This window comes from Morus notabilis, unplaced genomic scaffold, assembly GCF_000414095.1.
Source record: "Morus notabilis unplaced genomic scaffold, ASM41409v2 Scaffold212, whole genome shotgun sequence".
NCBI classification, from domain to species: Eukaryota; Viridiplantae; Streptophyta; class Magnoliopsida; order Rosales; family Moraceae; genus Morus; species Morus notabilis.
Genome location: NW_010361298.1, coordinates 676,324 through 690,643, shown reverse-complemented (window position 1 = coordinate 690,643; position 14,320 = coordinate 676,324). Strand labels below are relative to the sequence as shown.

Here is a 14,320-nt window from a genome sequence, read left to right as displayed (position 1 = left end):
ATATATATATATATATATAATTATTTACTCAACAAGGACAAAATATAATCATAAACTTCCACATGTATCTTGTCGTCAAAAAGGAAGATGAAGAGAGTGAAAGAAGGGTTATAATTTGAAACGTCATTCAATAGCAAACGCTTCTAACAGGCCTCTACAAACGGACGTTAAAGACAAGGCAGGAAGGAAGTAAATTCCTTCAACCAACAAAATAATAAAATATAATAAAACAAAAATTAATACATTTATGGATTAAGCAGATTTTTAACCTAAGTACCAATAACACAACATATTATTTTTTCTCGTGCTTATTGAGTTTCAACACTTCAACCTTATTCTATATATAAAAAAAAAAAGGTTAACCTCCTCTCTTTTGGTTTTAAAAATCTTCAACAATGTTAGACTAGATTAAATATCTGATAGAAAAATAAATAGAAAAAATATTAGCCTAGATTATATTTTTTTCTCGTTTACTTTTGATTGTTTTTGCCGCTTCGAGTTTTTCTGCATCTACTTGCCCGTGCCAGAGAAGCCAAACGCCGCAACTTCGTCAAAGGTTGCGAAGAGGGACATCGAGAGTTCTTCATCATTCTTCTCAGCATCCAAATATTTTAATGAAGTTTTTAGATCTCATTTAGGATTAATCAAATCCTTTGATAATGGTTTGCAGATCCGGTTTTTGGCCGGTACCAAGTATGAAAATATCGATATTTATAGAAATATATGTATTTAAATTTTATGAAAATATCGATATCAGTTAAAATTGACGTAAAAAACAGAAATTCATATTAAAACACTTTATTTTCTAATAAGATTTTAAAAACTTTAAAATAGATAATAATATATTAATAAGATGAAACTCACAATTAAAATACCAATTATTTGATAAATATGTAAAGTAAAGTGTGATCATAATATCATAAATACTAAGCACACGTTGACAAATTAAGTAAAACAACTGAAAGTAAACATAATACATATACCATACATATATGGTTTTGGGATTCCTACATGATGATAAATTATCAATACCAAAAGGAGCTTTTAGGAGGTTAGAAGGTATTTTGAACACATTCTTAGGTTAAACAATATTGATACCAATATTTTCAGAAATATCCATGAAAATTTTAATATATTCTGTGAAAAAAAAACTACACCTTTATTTTCATACGATACTTTTAAAATATGAAAATTTTCACAAAAATATTGATAAAAATATCAATATTTTCATCCTTATCCGGTACTAAAGAATATGATTTCGCCACCACCATATATGGTTAGAAGATGATTCTCTTCCCGTTTTCAAATCTGGTGAGTAAAGAATGGGAAGGGATAGAGAGAGAAGGACTAGTTCTATGAGAGAGATTTTTTATCGGAGGCAAATGAAAAAAATGGAGTGATATTTCTGTTACTTTCTAATGATGAGGTGTTGAAATTTGAATGGAGGGACAAAGAGGGAGATCTGTGTCCATTAAAATCACTTTCCCAGAAAATCAATTACTATTGTTTTCCAAAAGGGCATAGATGCAAGATAACACTAACTAAATATACAAATAAAAGGAAGAAAAATATATATATTTTTTGATACGATGTAGAAGATGACACACATTGTTAAAATATAAAATTCTTCTTAAATTAATAAATATGTATTTATTAATAAATTAATAAAATATTTATTTATTGATTCTCGTTAAAATAATATTTTTTTTAGTCCTAATTATATTGTCTTATTGAGATTTTACAGTAGTAAGACACTCTAATAGTCTAATAAATAATTGAATAAGAAAATACGAGAAAAAGGAGATGACAAACAAATTTTAACACGGTTTGAAATTATAGTGACTTGGTATTTGGGCTTATCCATGACATGAAAAATAAAAATAAAAATAAAAATGTTATTATGTTCATTCAAAGACATGAAAAATAAAGAAAGCAGCACAAATCAAGATGAAAATGTAATAATAAAAATAACATTGTCCGGCACGAGACCTATCTATCACAATCAAGAGTGCATGGTGTCTCCACTAGACTTTTACCCTAACAACGCCGAACGTGTTACTCTGTATGGCGAACGTGTTAATATGCATGTAGACGTTTAAAATAAAAATTAATTTGCATGGCTCTCAGTATCACGAACGTGTTAATCTGTTTCCTTTCCCATAACAACGCTGCAATGAACGTGTTCGTTTCTCTGTCACTTTCAAGTTTTAGTGGTCTCGTTTATTTCGCTGATTCGAGTTTAGAATTCGAGTTTTATTACAGTAAAAAGCTCTCAGAAACAGTCACATTTAACTTTTTTGCTACAGTAAAAAGCTCTCACACAAAATCACATCTCAACTCGAATTACAAACTCAAATCAGCGAAGTGAACGGGCCCAGAATGGTCACATAGATTCACGATCCACGATGCACATAAAAAGAATCTTTTTCTTTTTCCGCTTTTAACTTACACAAGTATTTTCCTAGTACAGGGGTTGTTGATTTACAAAATTTTTGAGTTAATGGCACAAATACAGTGGCGAAGTAGGATTTCGATTCAGGAAGGCGTAAGTAAAAAACGTGAAAAGCCATATCAATTCTTAATAATATTACATAGTTAGAAGGGTATAAATATTCTTGATTTTTTTTTCTACGTAATATTAGAATTTGCATAAAAGTTCAATTTTAATCTGATTTATTATTCTCTTATGCATATAGTTTAGTGAAAAAAAAAAATAAAGGATAACACTTAATGAAAATCATATTGATGTGAAAATTTTGAAAATAAATTATTTAGTGGGTACATAAGAAAAAAATAATATTTAAAAAGGATGCAAGAAAAAAAAGTTTAAGTAGAGACGTATTAAAAATTATGTCAATCTGGTCATTTGAAAAAAAAAAAGTACATAATATGCCACATTTCTAAAGATATTGTGTTCAAAAACTATAAAAAAACGTATGAACAAAAATATTTAAGTAGGGATGCATTTTAAAAAGAAAAAAATTACTTCAACACGCGCAAATAAATTAGAAAGAAAAAAAATTTAGTAAAGACATATTTTAAAAAAAATTAATAGGAATAAATTAGAAAAAAATTTTGTTGATGAGGAGGTATGTATAAGATCTTATTAATGAGGAGGCATATATAAAAAATTCTTGAAAAACTAAATGCAATAAAACAAATTTTCAAAAATTCAGAGGCCATATAAGAAAAATTTTGAAAAACTACATGCTATAAAACAAGTTTTCAAAAATTTAGGGGGCATATATAAAAATTTTAAAAAACCATATGTAAAAAACAAAATTCAAAAATTCAAGGGAGGCACATGCTCCTCTGGGCACATGCTCCCTCTGCCATTGCATAAATAGTCTTAACTTTGAGTAAAATGACATATTGACTCACTCAACTTCTAATTTTGACATATTAATCTTTAAATTTTTAATTTTTTATAGTTTAGCCTTGACACTAAAATTGATGACGCTTTAATGAAATTTTAACAAAGAAAATCACATGCCCATCACATAATAACTGAAAATTTTGCGTAATGTACTAATTTAAATATAAAATAACTCTTTCTTTAAAATTTTAAGTTTTCGCACAACATACACGTGATTATCATTATAAAATTTTAGAAATCATTTGTCAATTTTAATGACAGGGACTAAAATTATCCAAAAAAAAAAAAAAAACGTAATTAACTTTAGGAACTAATTAATGTGCTAATTAAATGTAAATGATCAAAGTGTCACTATACTAAAAATGGAGAGACTATTTGTGTCAATTATCTAAAAATTTATCGTCCATCCAAATTGCAGAATTTCTAGAAAACCGAAATATTTTTTAAGCAAAGGAAAATTCTTTATAGTGAAGTTCTGTAAATCTATACTGAAAAAAGTATTGACTCGATGAGGTCGTAGGACTTTCCAAGCAGCCTTGGACATTGTCTGTCGTTTTCTTCGTGGTAAGCTATTCCACATCGATTCTAAATAGCTTCATATACAAATTTTGTAAATGATGTGATGTATTTTACTTTGGGCTTTATGAGAGTAAATTCGGTAAATTCTGGCTTTATCAAATTTAGTTATGGCATAATTAATTCGGTAAATTTTAACTTTGATAATTGAGTCTCCAAATCCCCATATGCTTGTTGTTTTCGCATTGATTATCATTTTTCTTTTCAAATTATAAGTACGTTTGTCATTATTTTTAGAGACAATCTTAAAAAAAACTTTTTAAATTCTATTTTACATGTAATATATACTTTGTATATTATATAAACATTTGTTCAGAATCTTGATGTTTTAAAAAACGCCATTAACAATATACTGAGTTACGTTTAAAAAAAATTGTGAATTAAAAAATTGTTATTTTAATTATTTTTTTTTTTATCAAAAGAGTTTCAATTAATTAATAAGAAGACCAAGATTAAAAATTGTCTTATTGTTTTGTTTTATTTGTTATCACATTAAATGAAAATTAAAATATTTTTTAAGAAATGTAAATTTAAAAGTGATGGGTATATAGTAATTTTGCTTTTAACTATTTAAAAACAATCAATATGTGTGACAAGTATCATTGTTGTAAGAAACCCTAACGAAAGGGATTTTTTTGTTAACTTTTCGTACTTCAAGAGAAACGGATGTTCTATTTTCAAGATCAACCAGCAAAGTGTTATAAGAGCACAGTTTAAGGGGAACCTTTGTGAATAATCCTATCATTGTTGTTTCATAAGTTGTGCAAATTGAAATGTAACATTGGTCATGCATTCATCACTAGAAATTAACTTCCTTCCCCAAAAAACTCTACAATTTGATATTACTCCTCTTGACCAAAATAGATGAAGATCATGTTTCTCAGCCTTTCTATGATACAAGGTGGAAGATTAATAGCTTCCTTAACTACTGAATAAATACCTACCCCAGTTTGTTATGCCAAGATCGAATTCCTCTTATGATGGCTTCTTTCTTGAAGTAGACTTGTTCGACTTGGAAGACGGGCTCGCGGTCTCCTTGAATGCAGAAGGACAGAGTTCGCTTACAGTACAAGCTCCACATCGGGGTCGTAGAGGAGTACACACTGTTTGACCAAATCCAACCTATTTGAATAGCATCAACCAAAACAAAATTTAAGAAATGGAAGCAAAATCAAATGTTTTGAGTAAAATTCGAAGAAGCAACAAGCGTTTAAAATCAATGAATGCTTGTACAGATACGGAACAAATTCATATCGGCATAATGCGTGTGTGTATGTAAAAAGTGCCAAGCATATGAATGGCGCAAGTATTTCTTGGTGCAGAACTAATAGCCAACACAAACCAAAAGAGGGTTTATCGGAACCCATTCTTCCTTTGGTAGCCACTTTTGTAATGCCTCTCTTGTTTCCTCGGGAGTAGAAGTTTTCTAAAAAATAAGACACAGAGGAAAAAGAAAAAGATTAGCCCTCATTGCAACTCTTAATTATGGCACATTACTTAACTGCATAGCTCTCATTAATGTAATCACGAGCAAGTTTTTGGTTGATTCTTCAACCAGATTGAGCATTGAAGCAAACTAATGTGCTACGATTACAGAAGTAAACTTTGAAAAGTAGTGCATCATAAAGGAAAATGATGACCTCTTTTACCACTAAATCTTATTTGTAGTTGTCATTAGGCGTTCTATTTCACATGTCATTCAGGTCTAAGGACGGGATAACTATTGTTCCATCCACATTTTGCTGTGTTTTGCAAAACAAATCAGGAATGTTTTAATGCTCTAAAGTGGAACTGAAATACACCATTGAAACCGTACTTCGACAATACAATACCACCTAACTTTTTCTTAGTTAGCTCAAACTAAATGAAAAGCCACAAACCTGTCCAATCACGGAACACACGATGTACGGTTGTCAGATATGACTAATCCCAAAATTTAAATCTTTTCCCTCTTTTTTGGATAAGAAAAAAGCAATTTTACTGAAACGAGAAGACATTCTATCACACAATATAGTGTTACTTTAAACTAACGATGAGAAACGAAAAATAATATTAGTCAAATTTGGCACTAAGTACAACATATCTCAAATTTTACACCAATAGCAGCATTGCATTAGGGAATGATTTTCCCAACTAATTTCGCACTGGCACATAAAATTGACACTGCGTTAGAGGTGCTCTAAAGATGAGATAAGAAAAATGATATAAGTCACACAATCAAATTCAAAGAACCCACAGTTATAGAAAAACCAGGTTGCACACATAAAAAATAATCCCATTTTAGTAATGAAGACGGTAAAGTTGAGAAAAGCAAAATGATATTAACGATGGACGTCACATTCAAAGAACACCCCGCCAATAAAATAAAAGAAATAGGTTGCACGCATTAAATATAATTCTGAACGTTACAATAATCCATCTTTGCCTACAAATTATTTTCATACTTTCTCATCACTTAAACCTCTTTTCTCTGAAATTCTCATCCTTTAATTCTGAAAAGCAAAATGATCAAACATAATCCCATTTTAGTAATGAAGACAGTATCGTTGAGAAAAGCAAAATGATATTAATAAGATACCTGTTTTGTGCCTGGCCGTGACACCCATCCTAGTCGATTGCAAATGCGGTGCACATGAGTATCAACACATATGCCTTGAACATCATTCCAGCCAACATTCATAACCTAAAGTGCAATAAAACATACATTTTAGTATCACAGTCGCATGCTGATTTTCAGAAGTGCACAATACTACTTTGCGTCTTACCAAATGCGCCATCTTAGGACCAATCCCTGGAAGCAAAAGCAGCTCCTCTAATGAGCGGGGAATATCTCCATTGCACTTCATGAGACAAATATTTGCAATTTTCTTCAAGTTATTTGCTTTTCTAGTATAAAATCCTACCTAAAAAAGATAGCAATAATCATAATACAGAATTTCATATGCGACATAGTAACAAACAAGGTGCAAAATTATGTTTGGCATAAGAGCGATATTGCAACCAGTATTTTTGAACCTAACAAAGTCAATGAGGGGCCGTTTGGTATATAGGTTCAAACCATGGTTCAAACTATTGTTCTTGATTATGACTTTTGAAATTCAAATTTTTTATAAGAGAAAAACACTGTAGCAGAACTAAAACCATGAGATGCACTGTAGCAGAACCCATTACCAAACATCACATGAATAAGATATACCGGGTAAATCAAGCTTTTTATAGTTGCTTCATCGGCTTTGTCAATGGCATCAGCAGTGAGCAGATCATTTTGAAGAAGGCGCTGAATTGCTCCTGAATTTAAAGGAATTTTGTAAGCACGTCATTTGAACTTTGAATGGCATAAAGGTAAGCAACTGAACTGAATAAAACATAGTGCATAAAAATGTGGAACACGCAGATTTCAGGACTGATGACATGAAGTTCTGCATGATCTCCTACATTTTTATGAGGGTCAACACCACTTAGAAGCATGATAATCACATGAAGTTATAGTCTGTTCAATCTTCCCACCGACAATTTAATATTCATCTAGCCCAAACTTCTCGTGATTTTTGAAAAAACAAAATAAAATAAAAAACTAAAACGCCCCACAATAAGAGTCGTGACTGTCATAAAATAATAGACAACGATGCATGTATGTGAATACTCTAGTAATCTCTAGCTAGTCTTTTTGCTGAGTGAGTTTCCATATTCATTAGAACAAAATTGCAATTTCCTAACTGAATTCTTGATCTTCAAATGTTATTGTTAGAAGAAATCACGTATCAAAGAAAAATTTTATATACACATTAAGAAAGAAAAGTGAGAACTTGCCATGATTAACATGATCCTTTGTTTGGCTTGATAAGAGAGAAGAAACCAAGACGGCAAATCTTCGTTCCTGATTAGTATATCAGAATCAGGAATAATTAATACATCCATATCATGTTCCCAACATGCAATAGAAGTTTATCAAAATAGCAAAGCATTGATGATTCTGAATGCAACAGAGTATATATAAAATTTTTAATTAAGAAAAAAAAAGGTTATAATTTACCTCTGTCAACATTATGAAGATATACAAAGGTAAAAGTGTATTCTCCCGCCTTCATATTTCTCCAAAAGGGAAAGAAAATAAATACAAAAATAAACCATTCAATCAAGATACCAGAATGAGAATTTTAGCACACGCGCAACATTAAACTAAGACTAATGTCTGATACTAAAACCCATAACACAAATATGGTTGCAGAAAATATCTGAACCAGATAAGCGAAGTGTCCCTGGAAGAAAATGATTCACAAGGAAAGCAGTATCCTTCAGAAGCACAAGTGCCAATACATTTTCCCCAAACTTCTAATGCAGGGACTACTCTAGATAAGAATTGATCAAGAATTGAGGTACAGGAATACCGAAATCCCAAGTAGGCATTCCATGCTATACCTAGTCTATAAATTTAGAAAAAATTGTACCTTAGGAGGAAGAAGAATTCCAGCCTTTTCACATCCCATAGTATCTACTGGTGCATCTTCAGAAGACCTCATTTTGCGAATGCCTTCAAGGACTTTCTCCCAGTTAGCAGGTGGTTCATCTGTGTCAAATAAACTCTGTTCTAAATCCTCCTTGAACTAATACTACAGACTTGCAAAGAAGTATGAAAATATCTAGAAAAGAACCAGCGGTTACTTCTCCCAAACATGGGTTATTATATCGAACAGGAACATAAAAGAGAGAATAAATAAATTTAAAATAAAACACAAGTAACGTTATTTTCTAGCTATGGTTATGTAAGATCCATATATTTCTACACACAAAAGAAAGAAAAAAAGAAAATTCAGAAGTTTAAAACCCTCCTAAGTTATCTACATTTTCAACTAACTTGACGTAACAATTTTTCAAGTAATGAACTAAAGAACAATCAGTAAATGTTCCCAGCAATAGAAATATGAACAAATAAATATTGCAGATGATCGATGGTCTTCTATACTAGGTACAGAGCAATGTTTTGCTTTTAATTATTGAAAGCACAGTATTTGGGAACAATGCAATATATTCAGCCCATTTGTCTCACGGGTTTGAACCACGGTTCAAACTCTTTTATTACAGTGTTTTCTCTTACAAACAATTTAAATAGAGCCTATGAACCAAACAGGCAAATTGTTTAAAGACCATCAATCTAAATGCAACAAACTGATGAGCACAAATGTGGATCCAATAGCACCCTTCATAAAAATAAATCAGCTCTTGGAAAGACTAATCCTTTTGAGGTGTTATTATTACAAAGGAGAAGGCCCAATGCTGCATTGTCCCCTATTTTAAGTGTAAAATGCATGAGACTGGATCCAGTAGTATGTGTACGTACTTGTCAATGTGTGTGTGCGAGACTGCAAGCGCAGTACAACTTAAGCTAACTAATAATTCCTCTGTCAATCCCATCCATAAGTAGCAATAGTATTTGCTCAAAAATACAGTTTGCAGTTATAAGATGCGTTAGCATTTACCTCTTGGCCTAACTAGAGGAGAAACTTCAGCTTCCGCCACAAAAACATCAGAAACATCTTGCGACTTCTCTGCAGAACCAAGTACAATGAGAATGATTTCAGAGAAGATCCATTCTATATAAACTTTTGAGATGGTGCTTGCAGATTGATAAGTACCCAGGCAAAATTTGGAAAGAAAATGAATCAAACTCAAATTGAACAGAGGAACGCGATAGAGCTGGATTGTATTTAGACTGAAATTGGTAAACAAGTACAGATAGACAGTAGATATTCGAGAGATCTGCTTCTCTCCCTAGAGCAAAGCTCAAAACTACAATCAAAATCCAGCTACCTTTCCAGAATCCCATTTTCCCCCTTTTATTCGATCTCCCAAATCAGTAACAAACTCTCAGCAACCCCTATATGGTGAATGCATGGACATGTGAGTGTGTGCACACACATCATACTCACTGAACACCTATACGTAAGCCAATATGGAGAGGAAAGGGATTAAAGAGAACCATAAAGATAAAAATAAGACACGTCCAGCTATGGCTAGACAAGCAACTTTAAGTGAGGGTCTCTTCTTGAATTTTTGTTTCCAAGGGCTTCAAAGACATTTCCTTTCTTCAATTGTTGAGTTAAAAGTCCTATTAACATAGTTTGTTTTCCTTTTTTCTTTTGGTAGTTTTCTTTCATTTTTGTAACAACTTCTTGTATTGTTGCTCTTCTTCAATAAAATTCTTGTTTCCAATTCAAAAGGCAAAGGTGGGAAAAAGGTTTTCTGAAAGTTATTCTTTCAGTTTATGCTGAATATGGTGAATGCCCAAGTTGGGCAATTATCCATGGCGGGGAAAACCAAGCAGTAACTAGAACAGCACATAATAAATTAAGCCATTAATCCTGATGTAAGGCCAACAAAATATTTTATGAATTCATCCAAACTTTTATCCCGCTGTAATTTGGTGTTTGTTGGATTTTTCGGTTTTCTTGTTCTGTCTTGTACTTCTAGTTCGTTTTTTTCTCATCGATGGATAACTCATCCGTCTTCTTTTTGTATCTGTTTCTGTTTGTTTAATAAATTCCCGTTTCTTATCAAAAAACACGCGATGGTCAGGACTCAGGAGCAGATGCGAACGAGGAAACACACGAAAAACAGAAGCAAGGTTTAGCTTGCTTTCTTGTATGCAAAAGTACTAACTTGAAGAGGCAGATCCACTTGCTTTCTTGTATGCAAATTCTTCGATGTCGGGAAGGACAGACGACTGTGTACAAGAAGCTGATTGCGATATAATTAACGATGAACACGCAAAGTCTTAACAGAAGCAAGGTTTAGCTTCAAGGTAAATGTAAGTAAACAATAAATTTTTTATGAGTATTTAATAGTACATGAAGATCCTATGAAATTGATACTAGATACCACAAATAAGGACTTAAATTTTAGAGGCAATGAACTCAATCAAGAAAGATACCTCTTGAAAAATTAAAAGCTTTCTTAAAATAATACAAAGAAAATGCATAAACAAGACAAGGTACCAGCATAAACTAAAATAAAAACGCAAACTGAAATGAGATTTCTCATATTAATAAATAACAAAAAAAAAAGAAAGGAAAATAATGAAGTCGTGTATAAAATCACATATAAGTTATAACCCATCAATATTTTTGGCAAGGGACATTAAAATATTAAAAAATAAAAACGAATCACACAAATTTTCACTCTTAAAACTTAGATTTTGATTTGTCGCCTCACCTTCTCGTCACGAATATTAAAAAATAAAAACGAATCACACAAATTTTCACTCTTAAAACTTATATTTTGATTTGTCGCCTCACCTTCTCAAGAGGCTTTGCTTGGATAGTCTCTTTGAGTCTCTTTTTTCTCGAGAAAACGCGAAGTTCTGGCACTGAAACGCCATTGGAGGACTCGGACCCTGCAATATTACAGACATTAACACAATTTTTAGTCCCCTTTTCCTTTGTGGGTTTTGGTACCAAGAAATGAAAGAGTGGAAGCTTCAGTTCTGTACTAATAAGACAACCTGGGTTTTGGTCTGTTATGGAAGAGAAGCTTGTTTTCGACATTCTTCTTGTTGTTGTTCTGGTAATAATGCTTCCCACTTGAGTTGCCAAGTTCCTTGGGGGAAGAGCCAAGGACATTCTCTTGCTGGTACTATTACTGGCACTATTTACTCGTGGGCGGGGGAGAAATCATTTTACATCGATACCCTCGTACAATTTTTTATATAGGTATATAAGATTTAATTATAAATATAATAATAAGTAAATGAGTAGAGGTGTCAATTGAGCCAGATAATCCATGCCAACCCGTTACAGTGATCAATTTTGCACGGCACGGCCTAACTCATAACAGTACAGGGCCGGGCAGGCCCAGCACGCTAGAAGGGATTAGGTTGAGCCTCATGTTTGAAGCTCCCAAACTAGGCACGACCCAGGCATGGCCCAGGCCCGTGAAGGGCCAGACACGGCCAGCGAAGGTTCATACCCGCGACATGAAATTTTAATGAAGTTTGAGGTATTTTAGTGTCAACCGGTCGACTTATGTCATCCAGTCGATCAGTCATTTTTTTGTAATTATTCATATTATTTCAATAAAATCACATTTTAATAATACGTAAATGGATGTGTCTATTTACGCTCATTTTTTTATTCATTAATAAAATTATTTTAACCACAATAGTATACTAAAAAAAAAACTTATTACACACTCCACCATTAATAACCATTCAATTAAATCTAACGGCTTACAATAAAGAGTTTCATCAATTCTAAAATAGAAATTGCTTCAAAAAATAAACCTTTATGTTTGACCTTTAGGCTCCAGAGTTTGGTATGAGAATTCGTGTCATGTTCGAAGCATGGTTCGTGACTCGTTATAGTATTTTTCTCATAAAAAATACACGTAAATTGAGAATAATTTTAAATTATAGTTCTAAATCAGTGAACCAAACGTCATAAATATTCCCAAAATTATTGGTGGATTTAGAAAATTTTGACAAATTTTCAAAATGTTTAGCGACAACACGTCGTCACTGAATCTTTTATTTGGGTGGCAAAATGAATTTTTGGGGGTGATTTTTCTAACGTGTTGTCGCTAAAAGGTTGCCCAGTTTTTAACGATGTTGCAATTATGTAGCGACGATGGGAGGAATTTTAAAAGTCGTTGCTAAAGGGTTTGCGTATAAACCTAGCACGTAGACCCTTTCTTCCCCTTTTTTCTTTCCTTCTTTCTTTTTTCTACTCTTCTCTCGGTTTTCCTTCTTCTCCTCAGCCGTCTCTGCCTCCATAGCCCCAAAACACCTCAATTTCTTCCCCATTTCTCAATCAAATTAGGACCAATTACCATTTCCTTCAATTTTCATCTGATTTGAATGAAAAAATCCAAAAATGTCACAATCCCCAAGACCACATAGTGACGGCCACCTAGTAGGATCACTTAGTTTTAACTACAATTGTAAGGAATTTTTTTTAAATGCTATAAAGAACGTTGTAACATTTTGAACACAAGTCTCTTTTTCTTAAAATGCTATATCATATTGTACTTTTTCCAGCCAAAATTCACACTTCTCAGTCTACTCATATTTTCTTTCCTTACGTATAAGAGCTGTGAGTGGAGCGGCTAGCTTCAAAAATCTCTTAATGAAGCGTCGCTAGTATTGGGTGGCCGTTACTCACATTTGGCCGGATTTTAGGACTCCGTCAACGGAGATAGTAGTTGTTGTTATGGTTGTAGTTGTGTTAATGTTGTTGCTACTGTGGCTGACATTGTTGTTTTTATTGTTGTTATTGTAATTAGTTTAGGTTATTCTGAATTTACTATTAAATTGATATAATTTGGTTATCTTAATAGGGATTTTTATGTTAGTATTGATTTTGTTATTGAAATTGATATTAGTAGTGATTTTGGTTTTGAATTGATGTTATGTGGATATTTTTGTTTAGGTTTAGGTTTTGGGTCATGTTAAAAAGAAATAAAAAATATAAGTTAAATGAAAAAAAAAATATTAGGAGATTAGTAAAGAATTGATAAAAATAAGAAAAAATAATTGTGAATAAATTTGATATTTACATTAAAATTGAATGAAAAATAAATTGTGAAATAATAATTCAATAATCTCATGTCAAATAATAGAGTAAGATTATTATCATAAAATTTAATTAAAAACAGCTAAGGTAATTAAAAATGTTTACAAAATAATAAAATTTATAAAATTTAATTCAGTATCCTCTGCAGCTTCAACTCAGGAGGAGATTTTGGCAGAGGTACTGAGACAGTGACGACGGGGACATAGGAAGGGAGTTGGCCCAACGATGTCTCAGAAAAACATATTTCACATTCTTTAGCAGCCGTAGTCCAATTATGAGGAACTTACTTAGTGATTTTAGCAGGTCTACAAGCACCTTAGCCAAGCGAACATCCATGTCCCTCCCCCGCCACGTGCATTTCAACCACCACCACCACCGGCGATGACAATGATGCTGCAGATTTAGGGGAGCATTAGATGTTATTTATGTTATTTCTTGTTTTTAGAGACTAGTTACTTTGCTTTAGTGTATATATACAATATTATCAGACATTTCTTTCTATGTTTAGTATGTTATCTCAACTTCTAATATTATGACTTATAACATATGTTTAGTATTCACTTTTATTAATTCATGTGATATGTGATTATTTGTTATTTTTAATTATTATATTACTTTATTATTACACATATTTTATTAATCATTTGATATCAAATTTGATTATTAAAAAAGAGAAATTAAAAAACTATTCAAAAATAAATTAAAAAATATTACTTTTAAAAAAAATAATTAGGTCACTTGTCGTCGCTATATACCAAAAAAATAATTAGGTCAACTTGTCGTCGCTATATACTTATAAAATTTC

The 14,320-nt window shown here is 31.9% G+C and overlaps 1 protein-coding gene across 4 annotated transcripts; it reads right to left on the bottom strand.

Annotated features, from left to right (window-relative positions):
• Positions 1 to 4,746: 4,746 nt before the first annotated feature.
• LOC21407453 (endonuclease III homolog 1, chloroplastic) lies at positions 4,747 to 11,550 on the bottom strand. Of its 4 annotated transcripts, none has more exons than XM_024166353.1 (12): positions 11,451 to 11,550; positions 11,253 to 11,342; positions 11,162 to 11,175; positions 10,610 to 10,673; positions 9,430 to 9,498; positions 8,401 to 8,519; positions 7,763 to 7,829; positions 7,149 to 7,240; positions 6,718 to 6,855; positions 6,531 to 6,635; positions 5,295 to 5,378; positions 4,747 to 5,074 (listed from the first exon to the last, which is right to left on the bottom strand). In XM_024166353.1, exons 1-12 carry the CDS (start codon positions 11,491 to 11,493, stop codon positions 4,928 to 4,930), a joined length of 1,032 nt encoding a protein of 343 aa, XP_024022121.1. In that variant the 5' UTR covers positions 11,494 to 11,550; the 3' UTR covers positions 4,747 to 4,927. The 4 variants fall into 4 exon arrangements, with proteins under 4 accessions (XP_024022121.1, XP_024022123.1, XP_024022122.1 ...); XM_024166355.1 differs by having other exon boundaries at positions 6,718 to 6,792; XM_024166354.1 differs by lacking the exon at positions 11,162 to 11,175 and having other exon boundaries at positions 11,245 to 11,342.
• Between the last annotated feature and the right edge of the window lie 2,770 nt (positions 11,551 to 14,320).